Here is a 17,313-nt window from a genome sequence, read left to right as displayed (position 1 = left end):
CCTTCTCTCTCCCCTTGTCCAGTCCCTTCCCACCTACATCTGTGATTCCTCTGACACCTTACGTCACATCAACAATTTCCAGTTCCCTGGCCCCAACCGCTTCCTCTTCACCATGGACGTCCAATCCCTCTACACCTCCATCCCCCACCAGGATGGTCTGAGGGCCCTTAGCTTCTTCCTTGAACAGAGGCCCGAACAATCCCCATCCACCACTACTCTCCTCCGTCTGGCTGAACTTGTTCTCACACTGAAGAATTTCTCCTTCAACTCCTCTCACTTCCTCCAAATAAAAGGTGTGGCTATGGGTACCCGCATGGGCCCCAGCTATGCCTGTCTCTTTATGGGATATGTGGAACATTCCTTGTTCCAGTCCCACTCCGGCCCCCTTCCACAACTCTTTCTCCGGTACATTGATGATTACTTCGGTGCTGCTTCATGCTCTCGTCGGGCCTTGAAAAATTTATTAATTTTGCTTCCAATCTCCACCCCTCCATCATTTTCACGTGGTCCATCTCTGACACTTCCCTTCCCTTCCTTGACCTCTCTGTCTCAATCTCTGGTGATAGACTGTCCACCATTTTCCATTACAAACCCGCCGACTCCCACAGCTACCTCGACTACAGCTCCTCACACCCCGCTTCCTGTAAGGACTCCATCCCATTCTCTCAGTTCCTTCGCCTCCGTCGCATCTGTTCCGATGATGCTACCTTTAAAAACAGTTCCTCTGACATGTCCTCCTTCTTCCTTAACCGAGGTTTTCCACCCACGGTCGTTGACAGGGCCCTCAACCGTGTCCAGCCCATCTCCCGCGCATCCGCCCTCACGCCTTCTCCTCCCTCCCAGAAACACTTATCACCCCACCAGCCTCCACATTCAAAGGATCATCCTCTGCCATTTCCGCCAACTCCATCATGATGCCACCACCAAACACATCTTCCCTTCATCCCCCCTATCGGCATTCCATAGGGATCGCTCCCTCCGGGACACTCTGGTCCACTCCTCCATCACCCCCTACTCCTCAACCCCCTCCTATGGCACCACCCCATGCATACGCAAAAGATGCAACACCTGCCCCTTCACTTCCTCTCTCCTCACCGTCCAAGGGCCCAAACACTCCTTTCAAGTGAAGCAGCATTTCACTTGCATTTCCCCCAACTTAGTCTACTGCATTCGTTGCTCCCAATGTGGTCTCCTCTACATTGGAGAGACCAAACGTAAACTGGGCGACCGCTTTGCAGAACACCTGCGGTCTATCCGCAAGAATGACCCAAACCTCCCTGTCGCTTGCCATTTTAACACTCCACCCTGCTCTCTTGCCCACATGTCTGTCCTTGGCTTGCTGCATTGTTTCAGTGAAGCCCAACGCAAACTGGAGGAACAGCACCTCATCTTCCGACTAGGCACTTTACAGCCTTCCGGACTGAATATTGAATTCAACAACTTTAGGTCTTGAGCTCCCTCCTCCATCCCCACCCCCTTTCTGTTTCCCCCTTCCTTTTTTTTTTCCAATAAATTATATAGATTTTTCTTTTCCAACCTATTTCCATTATTTTTAAATATTTTTAAATCTTTTATGCTCCCCCCACCCCCACTAGAGCTTTACCTTGAGTGCCCTACCATCCATTCTTAATTAGCACATTCGTTTCGATTATATCACCAACTTTAACACCTATGTGTTCTTTTCTTGTTGTTTGTGACATCTTTTGATGACCTGCTTCTATTACTGCTTGTTTGTCCCTACAACCACACCAACCCCCTCCACTTATCTCTCTCTCCCCCCCCCCCAAACACCCCCCACCCCCCCAACACACCTTACCCAGCTTATATTTCACCCCTTTCCTGTAAAAGGTCGAAGGGTCATGAGGACTCGAAACGTCAACTCTTTTCTTCTCCGCCGATGCTGCCACAGCTGCTGAGTTTTTCCAGGTAATTCTGTTTTTGTTTTGGATTTCCAGCATCAGCAGTTTTTTTTGTTTTTATCCAGTTTTTAAATGTCCAAGTATCCTTTGAGCTTTAAACTCTTGACAATGCATCTGCAATTAGATTTCTCATCCAGCCACATGTGTAATCTGTGGATTAAATGGTTGCAGTAATAAACTCCATCTGAATAGCCTTGTACTTTGGTCTCAAAATTTGACTAATAACTTGAAACGATTGTGGTCTGTATAAACAATTGTTTCTGATGAATTGTTTCCAATTTAAAAATCTTAAAATGCTGCAACGCTAACACCAGACCCAGAATCTTCTTTTTCGATCACTGAATATCTTCTCTGTTGTACATTCAAATTCCGTGAAAAAAAAAACCCTATTGGTTTCTCAATTCCAGTTTCATTTTCTTGTAACGGTACCGTCCCAATGCCTATATTGCTTGCGTCAATGGCCAATTTAAATTGCTTGGCATAATTGGGTACTGCCAAAACTGGTGTCATAGTCAATGCAGGTTTCAAACAGTCAAATTCCTTCTTACACTCCTGTGTCCATTGAAACTCTCACCAACTCAGCGTTATCAGTACACCACTGCTGCACACTGCCATAGCAAAGAGTTACAAGCCTTCAGGTGTCTCTTTGGGCCTTCTTGCCTCTTGCAAGCTGTTCTCATTTTAAATCTACTTTCTGCAGCTTTTGTCTCGAAGTCTGAAGCTTGGAGCCTTACGGCTGCTCACTCTTAACTTCACATAGCAGGACCTTTTCCAAGTTCCTGTCCTTCCTTTGGCTAGAAGGTCTTCTTTGGGCTTGCCCCTCTTCCACTCCCCTGGATTTGTGGGGTTTTCCTTTAGCTTGAGACTTGCTATCTGTCCCTTTTTAGGCCGCTTCTGCTTCACATCTGTCTTCAAACCAAGTGAACTCAAACAGCTTCCAAAACAACTTTAATTGTCCCACTTTCTCAACAATATCTTCACCATAGTACAGGATATGAATCAGCTTTTGTCACTGCATTCACCTTTCGATAGTCCACACACAGTCTACATTCCATCCAGTTTCGGTACCATCACAATAAGCAAACTCAAGTTACTACAGCGAGACTCAATTATGTCATTTTGAAGCATGAAGTTGGTTTCTTTCTGTACTTGTGATAACTTTGCTGGATTTAATCTATAAGAATGTTGCCTTATTGAAGATGAATCTTCCACACTCACATCATGTGCGGCTAAATTTTTCCTCCCCAGCTTACTCCCACAAATAGCTTTGTGTGACTGCAATAACTTTTCCAACTCATTTTGACACTTATCTGGAAGGTAACTCAATATTACACTTAAATTTTCAAGTACCCTCTCATTATCCAATTTGATTGGAGGAAAATCAATTCCAGAATCCTTCAATTCTACCTCTTTCTCCTATCTACCACCACTAATACGTCCTTTTGGTCTTCTTCCCTGTCAAAGTACTTTTTAAGCATAATTAAATGACACACTCTCTGCTTCTTTCTCCCATCTGCAGTATTTATTAAATTCACTCAGTTCCTTTTCAATCCTGTAAGACTCACTAAACCTTGCATTTAATGAATCACCCAGTACTGGTAACAGAACTAACACTTTTCCCCAGCAACAAAACTACGAGCTGTGGTTCTCCTATCTGCCTTCACTTTCATCACTTGCTGTGATGTCTTTAAATGTTCCCTAGCTAACACACATGCTCTTTCCAATCTGTCTCTGAAGTTTGATACATACTCCAGGAGAGCAGTTTCTGAATTTTGACTCACCAATTTCTCATGAATCAATTTCAGCAGTACTCTTACTCCATGACCACAGACTAATTCAAAAGGACTAAATAAGAACATAAGAACTAGAAGCAAGAGTAGGCAATTCAGCCCCTCGAGCCTGCCCCGCCATTCATTACGATCATGGCTGATCTCATTTCAGCCTCAACTCCAATTTCCCGCCCTCTCCCAATAACCTTTCAACCCATTACTAATTAAAAATCTACCTCCTCCTTAAATTTATTCAGCGTCCCAGCATCCACTGCACTCCGAGGTAATGAATTCCACAGATTCACGACCCTTTGAGAAAAGTAATTCCTCCGCATCTCTGATTTAAATCTACTACCCCTTAGCCCAAAACTATGACCTCTCATTCTAGAATACCCCACAAGAGGAAACAACCACTCCGCGTTTACTTTGTCTATACCCTTTAGGATCTTATATACCTCAATTAGATCTCCTCTCATCCTTCTAAACTCTAGCGAGTATAGGCCTAAACTGCTCAATATCTCCTCATAAGACAAGCCCCGCATCTCTGGAATCGATCTAGTGAACCTCCTCTGAACCGCCTCCAGTGCAACTACATCCTTCCTCAAGTAAGGGGACAAAATCTGTGCACAGTGCTCCAGATGCGGTCTCACCAGTGCCTTGTACAGTTGCAACAACACTTCCCTATTTTTATACTCTATTCCTTTAGCAATAAATGCCAAAATTCCATTTGCCTTCCTTATTACCTGCTGTACCTGCACACTAGCTTTCAGCGATTCATGCACGAGGACACCCAGATCCCTCTGCACTGAAGCATTCTGAAGTTTCGCTCCATAGGTCACCTTTTCACTCTTCCAACCAAAATGGATAACCTCACACTTATCCACGTTAAACTCCATCTGCCAAATTTTGGTCCATTCACCTAACCTGTCCATATCCATTTGTACATTTCTTATTTCTTCATTGCAACATACTTTCCCACCTATTTTGGTGTCATCTGCAAATTTAGCTTTGGTGCCTTCTATCCCTGAATCCAAGTCATTAATATAGATTGTAAATAGTTGGGGCCCAAGGACCAAACCCTGTGGCACCCTACTAGTTACAGCTTGCTGTCCAGAAAAAGACCCATTTATCCTGATTCTCTGCTTTCTGTTGGTTAGCCAATCCACTATCCAAGCTAATATATTACCCCTAGCATCGTGTGATCTTATCTTGTGAGGCACCTTATCAAAGGCCTTCTGGAAGTCCAGATATACGACATCTACAGGATCCCCATTAACCACTTTGCTTGTCACATTTTCAAAGAACTCTAGCAAATTAGTCAAACATGATTTACTCTCCATAAAACCATGCTGACTCTGGTGGATTGCATTTTGACTTTCCAAATGCCCCATTACTACTTCCTTAATAATGGATTCCAACAATTTCCCAATGTCAGACGTTAAACTAACTGGTCTATAGTTTCCTACTTTCTGCCTCCCCCGCTTTTTGAATAAGGGTGGTATATTAGCATTTTTCCAATCCACTGGAACCTTTCCAAAATCCAGGGAATTTTGGAATATTATAGCCAATGCATCCACTATCTCCGCTACCACTTCCTTTAAGACCCTGGGATGTAGGCCATCACGTCCTGGGGACTTGTCACCCTTTAATCCCAATAGTTTGCTCAGTACTTTTTCTCTAGTGATGGTGATTGTTCTAAGTTCCTCCTTCTCTATATCCTCTGCACTACCTGTTGCTATTGGGGTGGTACTAGTGTCCTCGACTGTGAAAACTGAGGCAAAATATTGATTAAGCGTCACTGCCATTTCTGCTTTCCCCACTATTAACTCCCCAGTCTTGTTCTCCAAGCAACCAACATTCACTTTAGCTACTCTCTTTCCTTTTATATACTTGTAAGAGTTTTTGCTATCATTTTTTACATTTTGCACTGGTTTTCTTTCATAATTTACCTTTGTTCTTTTTATTTTTTTTTAGTAACCCTTTGTTGATCTTTAAAAGTTTCCCAATCTTCCAGCCTGCCATTGATCTTTGCAATTCGGTATGCCTTAGATTTTGCCTTTAAGTTATCTTTAACTTTCTTGCTTAGCCATGGATGCTTTTTCCCCCTCTTACCATCTTTCTTCCTCATTGGGATATATTTTACTTGGGAGGAATTGAACATCTCCTTAAATATCTGCCACTGTTAATCAACTGTCCTAACTTGTAGTCTTCCTGCCCAGTCCACTAGGGCCAAATCTGCCCTCATACCTATGTAGTTACCTTTGTTTAACTCCAGAACACTAGTATGGGACTCAAGTTTCTCGCTCTCAAACTGAACTTGAAATTCTATCATGCTATGATCACTCTTCCTAAAGAGTGATCCTTTACAATGAGATCATTAATTAATCCCATCGCATTACATAAAGCCAAATCCAGAATAGCCTGCTCCCTGGTTGGTTCCACAACATATTGCTCCAAGAAACAATCTCTAATACACTCTTCCTCAAGGCTACCCCTGCCAATTTGATTAGTCCAGTCTATATGCATATTAAAATCACCCATGATTATTGCCATGCCTTTCTTACATACTCCCAGTGTTTCCTGGTTTATACTGTGCCCTGCTGCTAAACTACTGTTTGGGGACCTATAGATTACTCCCACCAGGGACTTCTTTCCCTTGCTATTTCTTATTTCTACCCAGACTGACTCTACGTCTTACTCTCCAGTGCCTATATCATTCCTCATATAGCACTGATCTCTTCCTTTGCTAACAAAGTTACACCACCTCCTTTTCTTTCCTGCCTATCTTTGGATATTCAATTCCCAAACCTGTTCTCCCTGTAACCACGTCTCAGTAATCGCCACCAAATCATATCTATTTATCTCTATTTGCACTGTTAACTCATTTGTGTTATTCTGAATGCTACGTGCATTCAGATACAAAGCCTTTAAGTTTGCCTGATTGTCAATTTTCCCTACTCTAATATGATTCTTTTGTGCAATATGGCGTTCACACATTCTGTCCCTTCACTTTTTGATAGCAATCAGCCTCGACACTAATCTGCAGTTAGTTTAAATCCCTATCTACGACCCTAGTTTTGCAATTCGCCAGGAAACTGGTCCCAGCATGATTCAAGTGGAACTCATCTGAACGGAATAGCTCCTTCTTTCCCCAGTACTGGTGCCAATGTCCTATGAATTTGAACCCACTTCTCCCACACCAATCTTTCAGCCACGCATTTACCTCTAATCTTACTGACCCTGTGCCAACTAGCTCATGGCTCAGGTAGTAATCCAGAGGTTATTACCTTTTTGGTTCTACTTTTAAATTTAGCCCCTAGTTGCTTGTATTCCCTCAGCAGAACCTCTTACCTTCTTCTACCGATAACGTTAGTACCTACGTGGACCATGAAAACTGGATCTTTCCCCTCCAACTCCAAGTTCCTCTGCAGCCCAGATAAGATATCCTTAACCCTGGCACCAGGTAGGCAACACAGCCTTCGGGACTCTCAATCCTGGCTACAGAGAACAGTATCTATTCCCCTAAATGTACTATCACCGATTACAACAACATTTCTTTTTTCTCCTCCCACTTGATCCTGTACCATGGTCAGTTTGCTCATCCTCCCTACAGTCCCCACTCTCGTCCACACAGGGAGCAATAATCTCCAACCTGTTGGATAAGAGCAAGGGCTGAGGCTCCTGCAATGCTACTTCTGGGATCCCTCTACCTGCCTCACTCATAGTCACTCTCCTGTCCCTGACCAATGGCCGAGTTTAAGGTAGTTAATCTAAGGGGTGTCACTGTCTCCTGAAACAGTATTCAGGTAACTCTCCCCCTCCCTGATGCGTCACAATGTCCGAAGCTCAGACTCCAAGTCATCAACTCTGAGCCAGAGTTCCTCTAGTAACCGACATTTGCTACAGATATGGTCACTAGGAACCACAATGGGGTCCACCAGTTCCCACATTATGCAGCTACAACATATCGCCTGGCCCTGCATCTCTATTTTATTTAATTAGTTTTTAAATTTCCCACTGGTCTTTAGTTTATCAATCTGTAAAATATTTCTCCTATTTACCTTTAATCTGAAAGCAAGTTAGAATAGAGATTCAAAATACGCTTTTTAAAATCAATTAGAACTCGCTCTCTTTGCTGAGTTGAAGCTGAAGTGTTAGGCCTCCAATCCTGGGCCCCAGTAGTCACCCTTAATCTGAAATCAATTTAGAATCGGTAGTTCAAACTAGCGGTTACTTACCAACCAATGAACTTACGGTTTTCCTGTGATTTCACTCTTTTTTTCACTCAGCGACGGTGACTGCAGAGGACACTCCTCTCGCTTTCTCTCCTCTAGCTGCTGCTGACTGCCTACCCCAGATCCTCCTCTTGCACTCTCCTCTAAATGCTGCTGACTGCCTGTCCCAGAGTCCTCCTCTTGCACTCTCCTCTAGGTGCTGCTGGCTGCCTGTCCCAGGGTCCTCCTCTCGCACTCTCCTCCAGTTGATGCATTAGGCTCATCTCTAATAGCAAGTAACAAGAATCCTGTGGATAGTCCTGACCATATGCCCTCATCATGGTTTTTAAAATTTGATGCTATCTTTCCAAAGCCCCTTGTGATTTAGGATGGTAAGTTGTTGACTTAAACTGTTTTATCCCCAAACTGTTCATTACTTCCTTAAACAGCTGTGACATGAAATTTGAATCCTGATCGGATTGTATTTCTTTTGGAAAACCATATCTTATAAAAAAATGTAGTCAACTCTTCCACAATTCTCTTTGTTGTAATTTTTATCAAAGGTATCACTCACTTCAGGAAACATTGTAGGCACATCCATTATTGTCAGTAAGTACTGATTTCCATTTTTATTCTTAGGGAGGGGTCCTACAAACTCAATCATGACCCTGGTAAAAGGTTCTTCAAATGCTTGAATTGAAATTAAAGGTGCCAGCTTGATCACTGCTTATGGTTTCCCTATCACTTTTCTTGTGTGACATCTTCCACAGAATCTGACCACATCTCTATGAAATCCAGGTCAATAAAAATGTTTTTGTATTTTTGCCTGTCTTTCTAATTCCTAAATGTCCCCCCATTGGAATTTTATGAGCTATTCTAAGAATCTCATTTCTATATCCAAATGCCATAACAATCTGATGTATTTCCCTCCAGCTTTCATCAGCTGAAACTTGATACAGCCACCACTTTCTCATTAACATATTACCCTTAGGGTACTAACATTCTGGAATACATTCTGCCTCTGTTTCTGAGTAAGCTGTCTGATATAACTGTTTTATTCATGGATTCTTTCTCTGTAACTCTACCCAACTGCCTTGGGCTAAACACCTCCACTGCATTCTCCTCCGTTCTTTCTTCCTGAACAATCTTAACAAAGACAATGTCAGCTAATAGAATTTCAACACCTTCTTCCTGCCCTTTCACTTCCTGTTCTTCCTATTTCAAGCTGGTTATCACACAATCTGGAAACAATCCAGGATGCTCTTTCTGCAACACTTCTGTTGAAAACATCTCAACAGGCTCTCAAGGCATCACCCACATCTGTGACCCAGCAATATCATTACCTAAAATAAATTGAACCCCTGCAATGGGCATTTTTTCCGCTGCTCCAAAAATCAGCTCGCCTGTTTTCCACTTACTCTTTAAAATTTACCTTTCACAATGGAATAGGTTTAGCATCTCCATGAGCCCCACTTATTTGGTTCATTCCCCACTACTAAATTTAATAGCGAATCTTGCCTTGTTGGGCTTTTTAACATATTGGGTTAAAAAGAAGTCCTGGACATTTTATTGGAACTCAATTTCCTTATTCTTTTATTTACCTCTTCTCTAATTAATATCAGAATAGTTGAAATCACCCATGATTATTGTTCTATGTTTTTTTTACTCAGGTCCCCAATTTGTCTGCGTATTTCTTCCTCCACCTTAAGTTCACTATTAGATAGTTTGGAAACCAGAACTATCCAGATGGATTCTATTTTTATCTTGCTTTAGTTTTAAGCACAGATACACCACCTTACCTTATTTTTCCTCTTTACATTTTCTAAATATACTGCACCCTGTAATGTTTAATTCTAGAGCTGATTTTTCTGCAGCCTCAGCTCAGTAATCCTTACGTCTGGTATTTCCCAAGGCACGATTACCTCCAGTTCCTCTGTTTTATTATGTACTGTGTGCATTGCTGTACAGATATTTTAATTCATTTCAATAGGATTTCCTTTCATTTTATGTTTAACCATCTTTTTAGCTTCCTGTTCTATAGCTCTATCTATTCCCTTGCCCTCAATGTTTTCTATTATTTTATTCTTTCCTCTTCTCCCTTGCCCTGTTTTCTTTATAATTAGGCTGCTTACATTTCTTGTAAATGCCACCCTCTCCTTATTTTAAAACCTTCGTCATCTCCCTATTTATGCTTTGCACAAGGGCACAGGTCCCATCACAGTTCAGATGGAGTCCATCCCATCACTACAGCTCCTTCCTGTCCCAGAACTGTTGTCAGTCTCACTTGAATGAACAACTTCAGTGTTTTTCTAGTCTCAAAGTTCGATTTGTAAGGTTTTATTGCAGCAAACGCCTGAATGGTCAATTGCTATCACCAAAGAAAATGGAAATAAAGTATGTAGCAAATGTATTTATTCATACTAGTATAACACATTTATCATAAAGTTGTGTCACACATTTATTTCAAATACTTCCAGTCTATAAACAGATTCTTAGATGAATTTATTATTGTACATTACTGCTCTAACCCTTCAGCTCGGCCACAGTAGTTCTTGCATTGGTTAGAAAGTAGTATGCATTTGACTGCAGAGCAATAAACCAAAATTTATTTCGATGGTTCCCCAACAACACATTTCGGGTCTCGATTCAGCCGGCCAAGCAAGCATTAAACAGAATCAAGCCTTGGCTATCACTTAACTCTGCTGCATTTTATTTTGAACAGCATATTCCAAGACATGCATGTATCATGGATGTCAAGATGATGAGGCACATGATCAATGATGCACACATGCACAATACACAAGGCTGGTTTGAAATCTGTTCAAATGCCCAGAGGATGTAGTACATCCTGTTCTGGAGCAGAAGTAGACTCCATGGGGGACAACTGTAAATTGCTTCTGACATGTTACATTTCACTCTGAAGTGAACTCCAAAAAGCCTGTGAACTGACAAATCTTTATGAAATGCATCATTTCATATGAATCACATTACTATTTTTATGTTGCTTTGAGAACAGAAACTGTTCTGCAAGGAGAGAGTTGTACAATATGGTTGTACAATTGTAACTTAATTAAAAGCCTATATGAGGATGCCATACAACTTGTAGCATCACTACAAAACATCTTCAATCTACAACATTAAAACTGTAGTGCAAGTGTCTAGAATCAGAGGACAATGTGATACCAGAGAGCAGTGGCAAAAGATTACTTGCAGTCTTAACACCAGTTGTGCTGAACACAGCTTGGAGTATCAGACTCGGTTTAAAAAATGTCCAGGACCTTAGTACTTTTTAAACCTTTCCTGGAGTTTATTTAAATGGTTCGCTGGTGCAGCCACCGGGAGAGAACCATTGCACATGCACTGTTGTACAGAATTCTCTCCTGCATCCCAGAGAGACTACAAAAGCATGCTGCCTAGTTGAAACCAATATTCAGCCCATTAGTTTTACATTGAGCCATAGTATAAATGTGCTATTACTAGTTCTGCGCCACACTGAATTTACATGACCGATTGAAGCAAAGTACATCTGAATATGACCACTTGTGAAGCTTGGTAATAAAATTGTTTCCTACTCCTCCTTAGGCAGTCCCTTGGGATCAAGGATGACTTGCTTCCGCTCCAGTTCAATAGTTTCTAAGATGGCTGGTAAGTCCAATGCACGATCTTCAGACTCTACCACATGCAGGGCAGGTGGTGTTCAAAGGGTCAGGCAGATGCGATGTTTGGAGGTTTGTGTGCTTCCTCCCACACTTTGACTTCTGTGTGCTTCTGGAAAAGTCGTTATGTTCAGTGCCTTCCCAAATAAACCTTTCCTATTTCAGTCACTAACAAGCCAGAGTCTCTACTCAGTCAGCAGGCATGTTTGACCTCTTCAGGGAAGCGTTTACACTGCCCTCCTAGGAGTCACCTGCGGTCACCTGATTGAGGTCCGAGTGGAATTTCCTACTGCACCTCAGCACATCAATACACAAGATTATCCCACTGTGAACAGTGAGGGAAAAGCATTTGAATGCATTCACACAGTGCTCATTTACAATTATTTTTTCTACAAATTCAGCTGGTAGAGAATGTCTCAACTGCTTAGTACTGACAGCCATGTTCAATAAATCGTAAATTTAGTCAATTTATATGGAGTTAAAAATACAATACCAAACTTGTAGCTTGTACCAAACTTGTACCAAGCTTCCATTTATGAGGGTTGAACTTTTTTTTGATCTACAACTTAGAGAAGCAAGTTAGAGCATCCATCTCCTCTTGTGTCAATCATGAAACTCAGGTTACATTGCAGCATTAATTTCAATGGAGAAGCAAAAAAAAAGTCTACGTACCCGTTCATTTATAGATACCATAGGTTTGACAGATGATAGCCAAACTTTGACTTTAACATGTGGTACACTATATGTTTAATTCAGACAATGCAACCACAAAAAATACATTCTAAAATTTGCCACAGGCCATTATTTTTGCCTGCTAATCAAGTCTTGTGCAAGAAAAGGATTGCTGAGATCATTTTTTTTTACTTCAATAGCACACTGAGTCATCTGTAGAATGTAAGTGTACGAAGACGAATCAGTACAGAACTGACATGATACATTATGGAACATAGTGGTGACACAGAATTAAACTGAACAGTAGGGGACCGTTTGACCCATCATGCCTGCTCTTTGAAAAAGCTATCCAATAGTCACACTCCCCTGCTCTTAATCCTAAATAAGTTTTTGTTCAACAATTTGTCATTTTGGTAGGCCATCAGTTGCACAATTCCCTATATTGCAAGCCTGGTACCAAGGCACATTTTGTTTAAAACATTAAAATAGCAAGTGGAATAATTTGCACAAAATGTAATACTTCTTTCACATATATAGTAATTGTAATACCGAGTTTACTTTTTAAATACTTAGCATCCAGCCCTAACATGATCTAACTAGTCATCACATCTAAACTTTGGGTGACTCTGCTTTCTGCAGAAGGTTGGTTGTGATTACAATTGTCTGGAATTTCTAAAATAGAAGCATAAGAATTTCAGCCAAGTTAAAAAGTTGGCAGGCAAGATAGAAACATGGGAACCATTTAGCCCCTCAAGCCTGTTCCCTCATTCACTGAGATGGCTGATCTGCAGCTTAACTCCTCCTTTGTCCCAATTCCATAATAGGTTAAAAGGTTAACAAAAATCCACAATTTCAACTTCAAAATTAATTCATCTAGCATCAGTATCCATTTGAGAAAATGAGTTCTAAACTTCTGCCACCCTTGGGCAGAGTGTTTCCTAATTTCACTCCTGAAATGTTTGGATCTGATTTCAAGACCATGTTCCCTAAGCCTAGTTTTACCAACGAGTGGGAAGTTTCTCTCCTAAAATCTTATCTGATCCTCTTAATATCTTTTTGGGATGTGCAGTTATTGAGAATTCTAACAGGTTATAACTGAAAACCAATGGCGTGTTTGAGAAAAACGATGGTCGAGTCCTGAATTAGCAAGCTAGCTAAAATTCAGGATGCAAAATCTTTAAACTTCATTATAGGATGAAACCACTGCCAAGTACAGTAACCACTTTGTATCTTCAAGCACACTAAATCGAGTCACATCATGTACTCAAGAAATGACTGCCTCTGTTAGGCTTGCACATTTCCTTGGAAGGTCAACTCTATAAAATAAATTGAAAAAAGAATGCCTTACAAGGTTTAATCACATAGTTCACAACTGGCAACTCTGCAGATCTGGGTTGCCAAACTAAGTCATATTAAGAGTGGTAAAACCACTATATTGCATTCACTGGACACACTGAACATTAATGTTCAGAAGGATGCCAGAGTGAAGACAGGTTGCTCAATTAAAGGCCACAATAGTTGTAATGGAATGCACAACTCAGTTGGGGGGGGGGGGGGTTGGCGGCAGCAGTGGTGGTGGCGGCACTGGCAAGGGAGGGGGGGCTGCCAAATGTAAGTTTTTCCTTATAACTATTAGAACGTTGATAACAGTCCGATGACAGCATTTCACCACATTTTCCTCAAATGCTCTGCCTAATGGAGATTTAAACTTGGAATGATGCAGACTCCTATCCAAAAAGAATTTCACTAGTTGAACAATCCTAACCAATTCAGTAGGTATGGACATGAAAGAAAGAAGGAAAACTTCAAAACAGTGTTAGATATTGAAATCTGCATGTTTACATTCGGCATCCACATGCTTATGTTTGACAAATTACTGATCCCAACATAAGATACCAACCCCTAGAAGAATGAACATAACAAGCCCAAGCAACAGGCATGAAAGTTCATTTGAAATAAACCAAAAGGACACTTTGGAACACCAATAAAACAACCAATTGTATCTTCACATATATTTAATAGCACATCCACTGCACATGGGAGGTGGGGGAAGAAAGTGTCTAATTGTTAATTTCAATATCTCTAAAAATTGATACATTTTTACTTTTAAAATCATCAGTAACTGGTTACTTAACTTGACAATATTAATTACAGGAGGCGAATGTGAATCTTTCTTACAACACCTCAATCATTATCAGCACTTTTTAGTGATTTAACAGCTGATTCACAACATTTATACACGAAGTGTCACAATCACTTGCCCTTAAATTGGCATCATCATGTTAAACTGTCATATCCAAGGACTTACTAGACAAAATGTTTTTACAAGATATGTATTCAGGGTATTTTGCCCAACAACATGTCCTGCCTAAGGAGATTTAAACTTTTTCTTTATTCTTTCATGGGATGTGGGTGTCACAGGCAAGGTCAGTATTTGTAGCCCATCCCTAATTGCCCCTGAACTGAGTGGCTTACTAGGCCATTTCAGGGTGGGGTTAAGAGTCAGCCACGTTTCTGTGGGTCTGGAGTTACATGTCAGACCAGACCAGGTAAGGATGGCAGATATCCTTCCCCTAAAGGGGAAAGGGAATTGGATAGGTTTTTATGACAGTCGATGGTAGTTTCATGGCCACCATTACTGAGAATAGCTTTATATTCCAGATTTATTAACTGAATTCAAACTCCACCAACTGCTGTCGTGGGATTTGAACCCATTTCCCCAGAGCATTTGGATTACGCCAGATTACTAGTTCAGCAACAGTACCACAATGCCATTGTCTCCTCATGTAAACTTGGAATGCAGACACCTATCCAAAAAGAATTTCAGTAGTTGAATAATCCTAACCAGTTCAGTAGATATGGACATGAAAGAGAAAAGTAAAACTTCAAAGCACAGTGTAAGATTTGAAATCACATGTTTACATTTAGCATCCACACGTTTGTGCTTGGCATCAATAATTCGTCAATGTTCGGGTACATGAATTGAAAAAGCAGCCAATTTCTTGTCCTTTCTTTCTGTTCTGATTTTCAGGGTGTTCAGTCTTATCTCCAGAGAAACTGTCCTGACATCAAATGTTCCCAGTTCCATGTGTTAATGAGGTTTGAATCAAATCGTCACAATCCGGGACACAGGTTTATCTATGTGGCTGTTGTGCACTGAATGTGGATATACTAAAATGTTAAATTAACGCAGCCTTTTTTCAGGGAATAAATACAAAGTGGCTGGTTCCTTTCCCGTACAAAATAACAAATTTACAGGAAATCGGAAGAATGTTATGTTCTTCGGTTTATTTTTAATAAATAAATCGTGGAAATTTACACTGATCACCAACGAACACATTTTAGCCCTCAGGATCTCTCACAAGGGTGACTGAGTTGCACAATTTAGAGCTCTGAGTTAGAGGACGAGTAGTTCATTCACAACATATGCGCCAAAAAAGATGAGCAAGCTGCTGATAAATGTAATTGTACACTTGACAGTAAACTATATATTTTTTTAAATGAAGGCTTCAAAGTGTTCAGAAATGCAACAGATATCATTGGTGTGCACTTGGCATGTACCAACAGGAAGGGCCTGCAACTGCACTATAATCTGATTTTACTTAGAGCCGGCTGTTAATTAACTGTTTCAACAGGGGAAGGGAGAAACACAAGTAATTGAAGTCTGTGAAAGGTTATGGAGCACTCACCAGCTTTGGTTTGTTTCTCGGGTCATCTTCGGGAGGTTTCTTCTTTGAGGAGGACCTGTCCCTGCTGCGGGGCGGCGATTCGCTTCCTGTCGGCGGCTGCAGCCCGTCCATATTCGGCAGTTTAGAGAGAGAGGATCGTGGCGCGCTGTCTCCCCAGGAGGAAGGGTGTGTATTTATCTACAAGTATCAGCGCTGGGCGGCAGGGCCCCGGCCCAACATTGCACTCACAAACCGTCCTCGCTCGCTCACCCCTACGCTTCTTCAAGTTTCGCTTACGATTCTAATATTTTAAATCCACATATCTGCAAAAAAAATCACACACAACGGGAATTTTTTTCTCTCTCTCTCTCTCTCCCTCTGGTTGTAACCAGCGATCGGTGAGCCCAAGTTCAGCGCCCTCTGGTCATAACCCGGAGAGCGACGCCTCCTCCTCCTGTCAAACCCACAGCCGCTTCCACCCAACGGCGCAGGCGCAGGCACCGGGCCACGCCCCTCCACTCCGCTGCCAACTTCCCTCCGATTGGCTGGTTGTGACGACAATCTGGAACCCGGCTTGCGGTTACGTTACTGAGTGCCTTTGGGGTGACGTCAGGGGCGGACTGACTGACACATGTGTATCCAGGACTGGGTCAGGGATGAGATGACAGCTGTGACCTGAGAATCCACCTCCACACACAACACAATGATGCCAGGTTCTCGTGAGGGAGGGAAGTCCCTTGCTCTCAGTTTTAAATATTCATATATCTCAGGGCACTAATATATCAGAAATGTCTTAAAATGGTAGTGGAAGCAAATTCAGCAGTAACTTCAAAAGCAAATTGGGTCTCCACTTGCAGAGAACATTTGGCATCCCCAGAAGGAAAAACAGTAAAACTAGGGATAAAAACAGAAAATGCTGGAGAGACTCGGCAGGTCTAGCAGCATCTGTGGAGAAACCGAGTTAAGATTTTGAGTCCGTATGACTTCTTCAGAGCTCAAAATAGGTAGAAATGTTATATTGTTGGAGAGGGAGGTGGAGCAAAATTGAAGGTCAGGGATATGTCTCAGGAGAGATTTGACAAAGATGCCATGGACCCAAGACAAAGGGAGTGTTAAAGACTCAAGCAGGTGCTAATAATGGCATAAAAGTAAGGTAGCAGAATGTGTTAATAGTAGAACAAAACAAGTTACAGATGGGCCTGAAGGGGGAGTGGGGTTGAGAAAAAAAAATAAAAATCAGAATGGAGGAGAGAGCTCATGGTCTGAAGTTGTTGAACTCAATATTAAGTCCAGAAGGCTGTAAAACTTGGGAAATGACTGGTACTGGTCCAAACTGGCCTCCCAGAAGGAAAAATCGGTAAAACTTGGGAAATGACTGGTACTGGTCCTGTATACCTTAAAATGGAACTCCAGTT

At 41.6% G+C, this 17,313-nt stretch overlaps 1 protein-coding gene across 6 annotated transcripts in view; it reads right to left on the bottom strand.

The window, feature by feature from the left end:
- diaph2 (diaphanous-related formin 2) overlaps positions 1–16,377 on the bottom strand; it is an 865,163-nt gene extending 848,786 nt beyond the window's left edge. For all 6 annotated transcript variants that reach the window (XM_041195327.1, XM_041195330.1, XM_041195331.1 and 3 more), the window contains exon 1: positions 15,920–16,377. In XM_041195327.1, coding sequence (XP_041051261.1) covers positions 15,920–16,030 — 111 coding nt within the window. In that variant the 5' untranslated portion in view covers positions 16,031–16,377. The remainder of the gene's footprint in view (positions 1–15,919) is intronic.
- Positions 16,378–17,313: the final 936 nt, after the last annotated feature.

This window comes from Carcharodon carcharias, chromosome 9 (assembly GCF_017639515.1).
Source record: "Carcharodon carcharias isolate sCarCar2 chromosome 9, sCarCar2.pri, whole genome shotgun sequence".
In the NCBI taxonomy this organism is placed as follows: domain Eukaryota; kingdom Metazoa; phylum Chordata; class Chondrichthyes; order Lamniformes; family Lamnidae; genus Carcharodon; species Carcharodon carcharias.
Note: the sequence above shows the minus strand (reverse complement) of the source record. Positions and strands in the feature narration are given on the sequence as shown.